This window comes from Benincasa hispida, chromosome 2 (assembly GCF_009727055.1).
Source record: "Benincasa hispida cultivar B227 chromosome 2, ASM972705v1, whole genome shotgun sequence".
Taxonomy (NCBI): Eukaryota; Viridiplantae; Streptophyta; class Magnoliopsida; order Cucurbitales; family Cucurbitaceae; genus Benincasa; species Benincasa hispida.
The window spans coordinates 41,567,923-41,582,038 of NC_052350.1; the positions used below are offsets into that span (position 1 = coordinate 41,567,923).

A 14,116-nucleotide genomic window follows, 5' to 3' on the forward strand; every position below is an offset into this window, starting at 1 on the left:
AGGAATATTTATTCCACCAATTTCGGAGCTGCCATAACAATAAAGTGGGGTCCACACTGCAAAGAGTCAAAGCCTTCATCTATAAATACCCTCAGAGAATTCACTGAAAGATATACTTGATATGAGGCTATTTTAATATTTGTATATTCAGAGAGAGGCTGGTCTGAGTGTTGATCGGAGAAGATCCGGGAAGAAAAGAGACAAGGCCGAGAGGTGAGTCTCAGGGTAAATCATTCCAAATCCCCATCGTGAAGCTCTGTACCAAGATCCCTTCTACCGGACGAGCAAGCCTGAGAGGGAATCTCTTCCTTCCATTCACTTCATACGCCGGCAAGTAACTCTCCATCCAAATCTGTGTCAAGAGTGTGACGTTGGCACTCTTCTGTATTTTTTTCTACCCCTATTCATCATTTGTATTTCATCTTCTTAATTTCTATAATTCATATCATGTATCATACGCTAAATGTTAATATTGAATGTCTTGATCATTGTCATCTCCATATTTCTGTCTATTTTCGTTCCTCCATGAATCGCTTTTAACATGAATCTTTCTTAATCCCTTGGTAATTAGCATGAATCTAACAAGTAAATTAATCTGTGCTAAAGAGATGAATATGTTTAGCTAAAGCATGCTAGACGACATCTTCACCTGTGAGAGCAGAAGTGAAGATGCCATTCTGCCTTTCGAGAGAAGGTTAGAAGAATGCATTAACTAAAGCGAGAAGTACTTCTAGAGATGGAAGCAACCTTGCATTCATTATGTTCATCCCTGTTTCACTACAGAGATGTGGGAGCGTGGTCGATCACGGAGAGGTGTACGCCGAGGGAAAGCGAAACCGTAGTTATATCTTTAATGCAGTTAATGAACTTGCGATGTTTATACTAGTTATCCTTTCTATTTCTGCTTCATACATAAAGCCTTGCCACCGCATAACACGACTCTTTGTATACTCTTCACAGTCAGTCTCAGTCTCAAACTCAGTATCTTGTCTCATGTACCCTGTATCTTGTATCATCATAGCTTAGGTTTACTTTTATTACACTTTATGTTTATCGCAATTTACTTTATTATCGCATCTTTACTTTACTGCACAGTTTACTTTATTGCATTTTAAATACCTGTACACACAATCTTTTATTAATTGAAAAACCCCCGGTTGCATATATCACGAACATAATGTATTAACCTAAAACAATCCATGTGTTTGACCTCGGATCACACCGAGAAACTTGCGGTGGAATTATACTTGGTTCCAACGCAAGGAAACTTGTGACAACGCATAACATACTACAAGATTTTCATTAATAATGCATTTCTAGAAGTAGTATCACATAAAGAAAGTGTGTCTGAATAATCATAACACAACATCCACATTCCATTTTCATCCCAAGTCAACAAGTTTATGGCAACATGAGCTTGTATGATCCATCATTCATTACCATCCATCTGCTTATTTAGAATCATCACATTCCAATCGTGTCAAGTTTATGGCGCTGTTGCCGGGGAACTGGTAACGGGGACTTAGACTTGTATCTTGCATTATAACCATCCATGCGTTGTATGACATAAGAAGATAAACTTTATGCCTATCAAGTTTATGGAGCCATTGCCGGGAATTAGTTAACGGTTATATTTGAGTATGTTTGTGATGTGTTGCAGAACATATCTCTTTGTACTGGCTGTTTAACATGGAGAGCAGTTTGACAGTTTATGAGTACTGGTACCGAACCATAATTCGAAGCTGACCCAGAGATCGAGCGTACATTTCACGCGAGGGCACATCAGAATCAGCAAGGCGAAGGAAGACTACCATGGCTGATAATAATGACAATGTGGTTCCCGCAGGAAATCAAGAGGTGGTACAGCCAGCGTAAGATTCAATTTTCCTTGCCGCTGATCGTAACATTCCCATGAGGAACTATGCAGCGCCCAATTTGTATGATTTTTCACCCGAAATTTTAAGGCCTATAGGAGAGGAGAACGTAAGGTTCGAGATCAAATCGGTCATGCTCCAAATGATCCAGAATGCTGAGTAATTTGGGGGTCTGCAAGGTGAAGACCCACATGCCCACCTGACTAGTTTCGTCAAGATGTGCAGCAACTTCTCATTTCCTGGCGTTACCCTGGAGAGTATTAGGTTATATCTATTCCCTTACACCTTGAGGGATGAAGTCAAGAGGTGGGCTCATTCATTGGAGCCAAATGAGATTACATCATGGGATCAGCTGGTTGAGCGTTTTTATGAAGAAGTTCTTCCGTCGACTGTCAACGCAAGGTAATGAAAGAATGTGCTGAACTTTGAACAAATGGAGAACGAGACCCTGAGAACCGCCTGGGTGCGATTTTAAGACTGGTGAAGAATTTCCCGCATATCGGATACCCGATTTCGTTTTGAGGGAGACATTCTATAATGGCCTGAACAGATCAACGCAGGCTGTTGCTGACGCCTCTGCAGCAAGAGGTTTTATGGATAAGACGTATACTGAGGCCAAGGTCATCCTTGACCGCATTTCACAGAACATGGATGACTGGGTTGATGATGGTTATGAGGAAGAGGCTCTGAAAGAAAGAAATGAACTTGCCCATTTGTCCTTGCGGAGACAATGCCCACTTGGGCGGCCAGATGGCTCGGCGGTGACCTCCATCCTTCAATCATGGGCCAATCAATTCAAGAAGCCATTCTTCCCAACAAACGCGGCAAACCCCGTTGCGTTCGGCCTCAAGTGGCGCGATTTAGTTGCATTAATTGTTGAGGAGCCACTGCAGCGAAAAATGTGCCCATCAAACATTGAGAAAGTTAGTGTGCCATCCAGAACAACCTCCATACAGCAACACATACAATCCTGGTTGGAGAAGTCACCATAAACTTTGGTTGGGAGGGAACTCCTAAACAAGGTGGGCCAACGCATGACCATCAGATGCAATTTCAGGGAATTAGGGAACCCCACCTCTCTTTAGCATTAATTCGAAATCAAGGGCAATAAAAGGCAATTTGCGACATACCAATACCAATCCTCATCTTCAAACACCTCTGTGAAGCTCATTTGGAGGCCCTCGGGCTTCAAGCAGACGAGATGGACAATAATGATGCGGTGATGCAGCGTCAGGCGTCTTCATTCTTAACTTAGAGATTCAAGTTGGGCAGATGGCATCTGAGCTTTCGAAAATAGAACACTTGGGAACGTTGCCCAACAACTCTAAGGCCCTCGGATCTCATGGAAAGGAGAAATGTCCCTGAGGACATTGGGCAGGCAAGCTGGACCGCCTGCGGAGGTATGGATTGCGCTCGTCAAAGAAAATTATCTTCCGGTCCATATCTCAAATCTATGTTTAAATGCTTTCTTTTAATCCCTATCTTTATTGAATTTTGAACTTTTTCTTTTACTGTTTCATTTAATTTGTTTTATGACTTTATGAATTTAAGATTTATTTAATTCTCTTGCATTTATTTCTGAACTATCTTTAATTTCTTTAACTTTTCTATCATTAATACGTTATTCTTTAACTTGGTGAATGATTGAGTAATGAGAAGAAATTTATTACCGCAAGTCATAGTAACTTGCGTTGATGAAAAAACATGTGTGTAAGAAATAAAAGAAATAAAATAAAACAATCAACACTCGATATGCATTGCAATAATGGATGCATCTTGAACCAAGCTTTGCGTGCACCCAACCCAAATGCATTGAGCTGAGGGGTGTGTTGCGCGCGTGTGTGTTCTTTGCCCGTCCTTAGCAAAAATGCACTATGTCAAGGGATTAATGCACTGGTAGAAATACCGTGCACCCGATCCTCCAGAAATGCGTTTAGTTGAGGGGTGTGTTGCGGGAATACATGCGTTGTTGCCTGTCCTCTGCAAAGATGCATTTGCGTTGGTGAACACATTGCGTTAAATCTTTACCTTGCGCCCATTCAAATAAAACATTAAAGAAAATTCTTTTTACAAATTTGAGAAGTCCAATCGTTTCGTATTCCAAAGAAATGATGAGTGACCAGACGAAAAGACGTTTTTCTTTGAAACCTCATAAATGAGAGGAGTGCAATCGACGGGCCTTTTGAGTGTCTCGAGGCCTGCCACGGGAAAAATATCGTTGGGCCCCGCCCAAAATATAAATAGACACCCCCCTCGTCTGTGAGCTCACTTTGCCTTATTTACAATCAGAAACCCTAGCTTCTGCATATCGAGCTCTTCCTTCCCAGAACTTTAGTGATTTTTCAGTTTCTTTCACTTAAGCATCCATGGCCGACCAAAATTCCCAGCCTTTCGCTTCACCCTCAACACCTTCAACAACCCAAATATCCATGCGAGAGGCAGCATTCCTTGCTTCCAGTCGCCGTCTTGCCGCCCAACCACAGACCGTTCTTAGAGTCGCCAAAAGACCTCAGCGAAATCCTTTAGCTGCCAGGCCGTTCCAGTTCAAAAGGGGCAAAGTGCTAAAAGCACCCCACTCCCAACACCAGCAATCTTCACTGAAAGTGAGAAGAAAAGACAGGATGACAAAGAGGTGTTTGGGAGCATCCTTAGTAACCTTGAGAAAGGAGGAAGACTGCCTGAAGCTGGGGTTGTAAACCAACCACTGCCTACGGAGGAGGTGACGGTGGAAGTGACAGAAGAAATGGTGGAAGAGGAACGAGGAGAAGCACTCTAGCTTTAGAGGATCCTAAGGAGACTGTCAACGTAGACTCCTATGAAGGACCCTCCAGAGTTGTGTTAGAGGAAGTTGCGGCAGAAAAGCAGTCGGAGGTGGTTGAGGAAAAGAAGAAGAAAAAGAAGAGCAAAGGAAAGAAGATCGGAGAAGGTGAGCCATCCCATCATCGCAAAGCAGAGAAAAAGAATAAAGAGAAGGAGAATGAAGAAGATGAGGAGGCCAAACTGAGGAAGAGGAAAGAGAGGGGAGAAAGGAAAGAGCGCAGGCGTGAGGAAAGGCGCCTGAGGAAGGAAGAAGAAAAGAAGAAGAGGGCTGCGAGCCTAGAGATGGACGGTGCATCCACCTCCGTGAGGAAGGACAGGGGGAATCAGCACAACTTAGGGAGCCAGTGTAACCTGAAACAACGTAATTGGTTGCAACTGACGAAGGAGAATAAGGAGATGTTACCCACCTGATGCAGCGTCGCAAGGAGAATGCGCCGCAAGGGTCTACTGTTGACCTTCAAATTTTGATCAATGCATTAGAAGAAGAGGAAAGGAGGAGAAAAGAGAAGGAAGAGAAATAGGAGAAAATGGCGCGAGCTCAACTCATCATCGCAGAGGGTAATCGAAGAAGAAGATTGTAGGATGAAGAGGTGTGCCACAATAGTGAGATCTCTAGAGTCGAAGAAATAAGAAGGCTCGAAGAGGAACAACGCATTTTGTTGGCCTCCGAGTAGTTTGTAGAAGAGTTTGAAAGAGAAGTGAGGGAAGAGGAAGAAGAAGAAAAGAAGAAGAAGGCAGATGAAGAAAGGAGAATGAGAGAAGAGAAGGAAAGGAAGCGCGAAGCGAATATGTAGCGCTTAAGAGAGAAGAAAGGAAAAGAACTCGCTGAACGCGAGAAGAAGGAACAATGCAAGAAGCGGGAAAAGAAACAAAGAAAAGCAGCCTGCCTTGCGTTGGCTAAAGACAAGGGCAAAGCAATTGTAGAAAGTAGCGAGCCTGCGTTGGCAAAAGGGCGTCCATCGAAAAAAAGAGAAAACGATGACATGCTGATGGAGATGGGCTTTTATCCCACGTCAACGCCACTACCAGACCTCGTCACGAACGTGATTGTAGAACATGGATGGGATACATTTTGCCAATGCCCAGACATTGGTCTTCCAAAGGTAGTGAGGGGCTTTTCCCACGGACGTCTACATGGCACCAAGGATGTGGTGACCATGAAGGGTGAGATGGTGTCCTTTAACGCAAAGGACATCAATGAGCTGTACTAGATGAAGAATAACCCGAATGCGTCGGGCAACAGAATCATTGATGATCCAATTGAACAGCAGATGGAAGATGCACTGTGAATATTAACGTAACCGGGCACTAAGTGGACGGTTTCTACTGAAGGCATCCACACCCTAGCGTCCAAATCACTGCTCCCGGAGGGAAGAGTTTACTTGGTCAAGAAGCGGTTGATCCCAACAACGCATGACAAGATAGTATTAAGGGATCGCATCATGGCCACATACTGCATTACGTGCGACATCCCAATCGATGTAGGCTAGTTGATTACTAGACAGCTCAGAGCATTGGTGGGGCACATCAGAGGACAGTATTTCTTCCCATGGACCTGTCTCTTATACACATCTAGATGTGTATAAGAGACAGACATATAAGAGGATAGTACTTCTTCCCATGGACGGTCTCAAGTTTATGCCTATCACTGGGTGTAGGCGTTGATGAAAAACCCATGCACGAAGTCCATGGCCTAATAAATATCAAGATTCTGAGGATGCTCCTCAAAGACTCCCCACATTGCCCAGAGCTACCTTTGAAGAGGCCCACCATCGATCCTAACGCGCCGTAAGAACCCAAGCCAAAAAGACAACGCATAGATGACAAAGGAAAGAAGAAAGTCCAAGAATCACCAACGCATGATTAAGAGCCCTTGGACCATTTACCCTTAGTAATTCGCCCTCTAAGCCCTCTAAGCCCACCCGCACAACCTTCTTCTCCACTTCACGAGCACTTCACCAATCTTCTCCTTACCCCAAATTCTCCAACCACATACCCAGTAGCCCCAACCTCACCTTCAGCATCATCACCGCAACATTCCCCACCACCGCCGCATGTTGATGACCCACGCAATTTGGGTGAAGGCACTTCTGCCCAACCCCAAAACATTGAAGGCAAGACATCGCAGGCGCAACCCACCGTTGCCTCTCTAGCTGCTGAGTTAGCAGATATGCTGTCTCTTATACACATCTAGATGTGTATAAGAGACAGCATCAACACCCTCCTCCAGACCCTCATGCTCCTCAACAATAATCTTTACATTTTTTTGTATCTGTCTCTTATACACATCTAGATGTGTATAAGAGACAGCACTTATACGATCAACCGACACCAAAGACAGCTTACGGAGGGTAACCATGAGTATTTCAATTTTCTAACAACATATCTTCATGGTCCCATGGTGCCTTTGCATCTTCGGCAGCATCTGGTTTTTGAAGAGACTCCTCCCGTACCACATCAACACCCTCCTCCAGACCCTCATGCTCCTCAACAATAATCTTTACATTTTTTTGTTGCGGCCATTCTGTATTTTTATTTAATTCATTGTTTAACTAAATTCTTTGATTCTTTGTACAGGAAACATTTTTGTATTGCGATGTTTATAATCTCTTGTATACTTAGTTAATATTCAATACATTTGAGTACATATTCACTCTATATGCCTTTGCCTCTTCTTTATAATCCTTTGTCAATTTATGCGATATTCTTGATCTTTTATTTTTGCGTCGTTCATTGCGCTGCCATGATGTATAATATGCTTACACTTGGAAACATTTCCCACACTTTGTAATTTCTGACTAACACTTAGCTAATTCGTAGCTTAGCAACACTTTACCTTTTATCTTTCAAAATTCTGCTCAAACCTTCTTTTTGAAATTTTTTCCTAAGTGTTTGTCTATTCTGTCCAAACAACACCATGAGGATCTTGCGCATCTCTAAATTTAGAGTGGGGAAGGTCTGAGCAGATGAATCAAGAATATATGGTCATTAAGAAAAATGCGTTCATTTTTATATAAAAAAAATATTTTCATACCAAACTTCAATGTCAGCACAAGGGAAAAACCCTAAAAAACATTCCCAACCTGATAAGAGTTAGTTGTGAAAGGAATCTGCTCATAGTTGGATGTTCGTATGACACCCGTGGGAGCAAGCCAAAACGAAGGTGGGTTTCCAAGAACAACGCAATATGAAAAGAGAAAAAAATGAATGAATAAAAGAAAAAAATAAAAGAGTGCAAGAGACAACTCCTCTGAAAATCATGAGTAAAAGTTGAGATTGGCACACAACCGTGGCTGGATGTTCACATGACACCCGTGGGAACAAGCCAAAACGAAGTGTGTAACCATGATCAACAGTCTCTAATAAATGACGTAAGATTTGACCACAACATACAGACACATCAAGTTGTTTTGATAAAGAAGAGGTAAACATTCTTTTTAAAACTAGAAAAGCATTTTTGAGCAGAAATTTGTTATATAGAAGAATAAAGTAGGGCTTTGTTAGGAATTAACAAGGATAGAAGGAAATTGCATTGTCAAGTAATGTGCCTAAGTGGAGCATTCGGAGCAACCAATTGACGCAAAAATATAGGATAGGAATTGAGCATTATTGCCTTAGTAGAAGATATGCTTGAGGACAAGCATATATCTAAATTTGGGGGTGTGATAACTTGTAGAAATACAAGTTATTTATATTGCATTATTTAGATATTGCGGTTAAAAGAGAGAAAATATGCGTCGATTGTATGGAAATTGGCTAAGAAACACAATAATTATGAATTATCGCCAATACGCCCACTAACACCATCAATATGGTAAAAAAGGATATTTCAAGTCTATTTTGTAGGAAATCAAGTCACCGCTTGTGATCAAGGCTCAAAGAGAAACTGAACAACGCATCTCCATCGCATTGCACCCGTCAATCAATAATGAAGAGACGATCCACGCAATGATGGTGCATGCAACAGTCGATCTAGAGCTGAACTTCAACCGCATGCGGTAATAAAAAAACAACACCGCATGCGAGCACATGATCGAAGATACAAAAGAGCAACCCAATTGCGGAGGATTCTGACACGTGTACAGCTAACCGTTGTGCATTATTGACGGGATTGATTGCATAACAGAAGGAATATTTATTCCACCAATTTTGGAGCTACCATAATAGTAAAGTGGGGTCCACACTGCAAAGAGTCAAAGCCTTCATATATAAATACCCTCAGAGAATTCACTGAAAGATATACTTGATATGATGCTATTTTGATATTTGTATATTGAGAGAGAGACTGGTCTGAGTACTGATCGAAGAAGATTCGGGAAGAAAAGAGACAAGGCCAAGAGGTGAGTCTCAAGGAAAATCATTCTAAATCCTCGCCGTGAAGCTTTGTACCAAGATCCCTTCTACCGGATGAGCAAGCCCGAGAGGGAAGCTCTTCCTTCCATTCACTCTATACGCCGACACGCAACTCTCCATCCAAATCTGTGTCAAGACGTTGGCACTCTCTTGTATTTGTTTCTACCTCTATTCATCATTTTTATTTCATCTTCTTAATCTCTATCATTCACATCATGTATCAGACGCTAAATGTTAGTATTGAATGTCTTGATCATTGTCATCTCCATCTTTCTGTCTATTTTTGTTCCTCTATGAATTGCTTTCTACATGATGTTTTCTTAATCCCTTGGTAATTAGCATGAATCTAACAAGTAAATTAATTTGTGCTAAAGAGATGAATATGTTTAGCTAAAGCATGCTAGACGACATCTTCACCTGTGAGAGTAGAAGTGAAGATGCCATTCTGCCTGTCGAGAGAAGGTTAGAAGAATGATTAACTAAAGCGAGAAGTACTTCCAGAGATGGAAGCAACCTTGCGTTCATTACGTTCATCCCTATTTCACCACAGAGATGTGGGAGCGCAGCCGATCACGGAGAGTGTATGCTGAGGGAAAGCGGAACCGTAGTTATATCTTTAATGCAGTTAATGAACTTGCGATGTTTATACTAGTTATCCTTTCTATTTCTGCTTCATACATAAAGCCTTTCCATTGCATAACACGACTCTTTGCATACTCTTCACAGTCATTCTTAACCTCAGTATCTCGTCTTATGTACCCTGTATCTTGTATCATCATAGCTTAGGTTTACTTTTATTACACTTTATGTTTATCGCAATTTACTTTATTATCGCATCTTTACTTTACTGCACAGTTTACTTTACCGCATTTTAAATACCTGTATACACAATATTTTATTAATTGAAAAAATCCCTATCATATATATCACGAACGTAACGTATTAACCTAAAACAATCCCTGTGTTCGACCTCGGATCACACCGAGAAACTTGTGGTGGAATTATACTTGGTTCCAACACAAGGAAACTTGTGACAACGCATAGCATACTATAAGATTTTCATTAATAACGCATATCTAGAAGTAGTATCACATAAAGAAAGTGTGTCTGAATAAGCATAACACAACATTCACAATCCATTTCCATCCCAAGTCAACAAGTTTATGGCAACAAGAGCTTATATGATCCATCATTCATCACCATCCATCTGCTTATTTAGAATCATCGCATTCCAAGCGTGTCAAGTTTATGGCGTCGTTGCCAGGGAACTGGTAACGGGGACTTGGACTTGTATCTTGCATTATAACCATCCATGCGTTGTATGACATAAGAAGATAAATTTTATGCCTATCAAAGGGATACTTGATCACCTTACAATGACTTTTCTCCTACCTCATTACATCATTGCAAAATTTGATGTCATTTAGGGTACATTAGAATTTTGCTAAAATCGATTGGTTGTTTAAATGATTAATGCAAAATAAACTAATTTGAAAATAGTGTCATTTACAACAATTTATATAATGACTACCGCTACCCTAAACTTGCTCGCTGTCGATAAGTTAACTGGCGAAAATTATGCTACTTGGAAAACCAAGATCAACACGATTTAATAATCAATGATCTTCATTTTGTCCTAATGGAGGATTGTCCTCCTATTCTTGCTCAGAATGCTCCTCGAAACATTCGAGAGGCATATAAACGCTGGACAAGGGTGAATGAGAAGGCCCGAGCATATATCTTGGCTAGTCTTATCGAAGTCCTGGCTGAGAAGCATGAGCCCATGCTCACAATTCGTGAGATCATGGAGTGTATGAGAGGAATTTTTAAACAACCGTCCAAGTAACTCAGGCATGACGCTCATAAAGAAATCTTCAATGCCTGTATGTAAGAAAGGGCATCTGTTCGAGAACATGTTCTCAACATGATGGTCCACTTCAGTGTAGCGGAGATGATTGGGTCTTCCATCGATGAAGCCAGTCAGGTTAGCTTCATATTGGAATCTTTACCTGAAAGTTTCCTCCATTTTCGTAGCAATAGTGTTATGAACAAAATTGACTACAATCTGACCACTCTGCTCAACGAGCTGCAGAATTTTCAGTCCCTGCATAAAAACAAGGATAAGAAAAGTGAGGCAAATGTTGCTTCATCTTTTAAGAAGTTCCACAAAGGTTCGACCTCTGGAACTAAATCTATACCTTCTTCTTTCGACACTAAAAAGTGGAAGAAGAAGAGAGGTGGGAAGGGAAAAGCTAACCTTTTAGTTGCTGCACAAGGAGGTAGAAGGCTACCCAAGGTTGCAAAGGGAATTTGTTTCCATTACAACCAGGATGGTCATTGGAAAAAGAACTACCCCAAATACTTGGCAGAAAAGAAGAAGGCCAAACAAGGTAAATGTGATTTACTTTTTATGGAAACCTGCTTAGTGGAGAATGATGATTCTGCGTGGATTATTGAATCTGGGGCCACTAACCACATTTGTTCTTCATTTTAGGGAATTAGTTCCTGGCGACAACTAGAAGCTGGTGAGATGACGATGCAGGTTGGAACTGGGTACTTCGTCTTGGCTATGGCAATGGAAGGAATCCTGTTGACTTTACAGAACTAATTTCTTGTATTAGATAATGTTTATGTGGTTCCTAATTTGAAAAGGAACCTTATTTCTGTAAAGTGTTTGTTAGAAAAATCCTATATATTTAACTTTTTTTTGTTAATTAAGTGTTTATTTCCAAAAATGGCATTGATATTTATTATGCAAAACTAGAAAATAACCTTTATGTGCTAAGATCATTAGCTACTAAGACCCAACATAACATTGAAATGTTTAAGACTGCAGTAACTCAAAATAAAGGACTTAAAATTTCTCTAAAAGAAAATACCCAACTTTGGCACCTAAGATTATGTCACATAAATCTCAATAGGATTGAGAGGTTAGTAAAGAACGGACTTCTAAGAAAGTTAGAAAAAAATTTCTTTGCCAGTATGTGAGTCATGCCTTGAAGGAAAAATGACAAAAAGATATTTTACTGGAAAAGGTCATAGGGCCAAAGAACCTCTCAAGCTCGTACATTTAGACCTTTGTGGTCTGATAGCTGGTAAAAATCAAGTTATTAAAGCTCAAATTATTAAAAAAAATAGGAGAAAGAAATGGTAAAATAGGTAATATTATGATTGAATGTGAAAAATTAAAAGAAATTGTGATCGCTAACGCTCATCGCATAAAACCAGTTAGACTGCGTTATTCTATGCAGGTACAATGCGATGGCGCATCTAAAATTGCGATCCAAGGATACAATGCGATGGTGCATTTGAGTTTGCGATCATAAGAAGGACCTAAAAAATGATCGCATAAAGACCTTACATAAAGGCGACAACATAATAAAATATGTGGGACGTAAAACTGATAACGGTCAATTCCAAAATACAGTTGACGGCTGTTAAAGACCATACCGTTGCAAATACATTGAACTTCTGATGATTTTCAGATGGCGCAACAGAGTACGAAAATTAATGCTGCCTATCCATGCAATCATTAGTGAGAAGAACTGCTTCACCTTGAAATCTATAAATACCCAATGTTATCAAACGAGGGAAGAGCGTGAGGAGACGAGGCAAAGTCGAGGGAAGAGAATTCTTGAAAAGAAACTAAATTTTCGGAGAGGTTGAGAGACTGTTGGAAAACAGCACGAAGGAGAGACATCCAACCCTTGCGAGAACAAGATTCTACAAATCGGAAAAGAGTTGAAGTGATAAGAGCAGTGTAAAAAGCCACTGGAAGCAAGGTATTGCTTACTTGGCTTGATATTTCTCACTCCATTTATTGTTTTGTACTCAACACTTTATTTGTAAAAACGGAAACTTCATTTCAATTCATGTTCAGTCTCTCCACACCATGCATGAGTAACTAAAATTGTGAATGGGTTGAGGAGTACTAGCTAGCATGACGTAAGCTATGCACTTCATGCGATCATCTTGTCTCATGTATGTGTCATTCATCATTTAGAGTACTTGAGATAGTAGTCTAAAGACAAAATCTAGGCTTGAGAGAGTCGGATTAGATCGCATAAGCAAGAGTAGAGACTTAGAAATAAGTTCTATCTGCTACATTCCATACACATTGCATGCATCCTAGAAATAGGAAATGTGGCATTATGCATTGAGAAATGTAGTGCTTAATATTTGTGTACAGCATGATCGCATGACTTGTCCAAAATCTTAAGAAATGTCAGCTAAATCTCTTCTCAACCCCTTCATCGCATACTTGTTACAACACCACCTTTTCATCGCTCCACGTTTAATTCCATCACATTAGAAAATCTAAATTAAATCACCATCTACTTCTTTATCACCACCGCAATAGAATCAGAGAGTCCGTTGCATATCTATTTAGTAATCCTTGTGTTCGACCCTGGACTTACCAGAACCCTAAGAATGCTTATACTTGGGATTTGTTAGGAAAACTTGTATGATCATCGCATCCACACATCATCGCATGATAAATCAACGCATCATGGTCCGATGAATGTCAAGGCTAGAGGAGGTTATGAATATTTTATCACTTTTACTAATGATCATTCTAGATATGGGTAATGTAACACAAGTCGTAGTATTTTAAAAAGATAACAAAAGTCAAAGTTGAAAATGCATTAAACAAAACGATTAAAACATTTTAATTTGATCAAGGTGGAGAGTTTATGGATCTTTCTTTTCAGAACTATTTGACAGAACATTGAATAGTATTCTAACTTTCAGCACCTGGTACACCTCAGTAGAATGGTGTACCAGAAAGGAGAAATTGAACCTTGTTGGACATGGTTCGGTCTATGATGAGTTACGCTTCCTTACCTGACTCGTTTTGGGGTTATGCAATAGAGACTATAGAGTATATCCTGAATTGTATTCCATCCAAAAGTGTTGCTAGAACAACTTTGGAATTATGGAATGGTCGTAAAGTTAGTTTACATTATTTCAGAATCTGGGATTTTCTAGCACACGTGCTTGAGCCTAATCTTAAGAAATTGGAATCACGTTTAAGATTATGGCTATTTGTAGGCTACCCAAAGGAGCGA

At 40.4% G+C, this 14,116-nt stretch overlaps 1 protein-coding gene across 1 annotated transcript; it reads left to right on the forward strand.

Moving 5' to 3' along the window:
- Nucleotides 1-4,240: 4,240 nt before the first annotated feature.
- On the forward strand, nucleotides 4,241-5,105 carry LOC120072100 (nucleolar protein 58-like). The gene is made up of 2 exons (XM_039024513.1): nucleotides 4,241-4,506; nucleotides 4,559-5,105. The coding sequence occupies exons 1-2, from the start codon at nucleotides 4,241-4,243 to the stop codon at nucleotides 5,103-5,105; spliced, it is 813 nt and encodes a 270-aa protein (XP_038880441.1).
- The last annotated feature ends 9,011 nt before the right edge of the window (nucleotides 5,106-14,116 follow it).

What these genes read in the sequence shown, in the direction of transcription:
- LOC120072100 (XM_039024513.1), top strand. Translation starts at nt 4,241, where the DNA reads ATGGCCGACCAAAATTCCCAGCCTTTCGCTTCACCCTCAACACCTTCA. An exon ending in AAAGACAGGATGACAAAGAG is followed by an intron (nt 4,507 to 4,558) that starts GTGTTTGGGAGC and finishes GACTGCCTGAAG; the next exon opens with CTGGGGTTGTAAACCAACCA.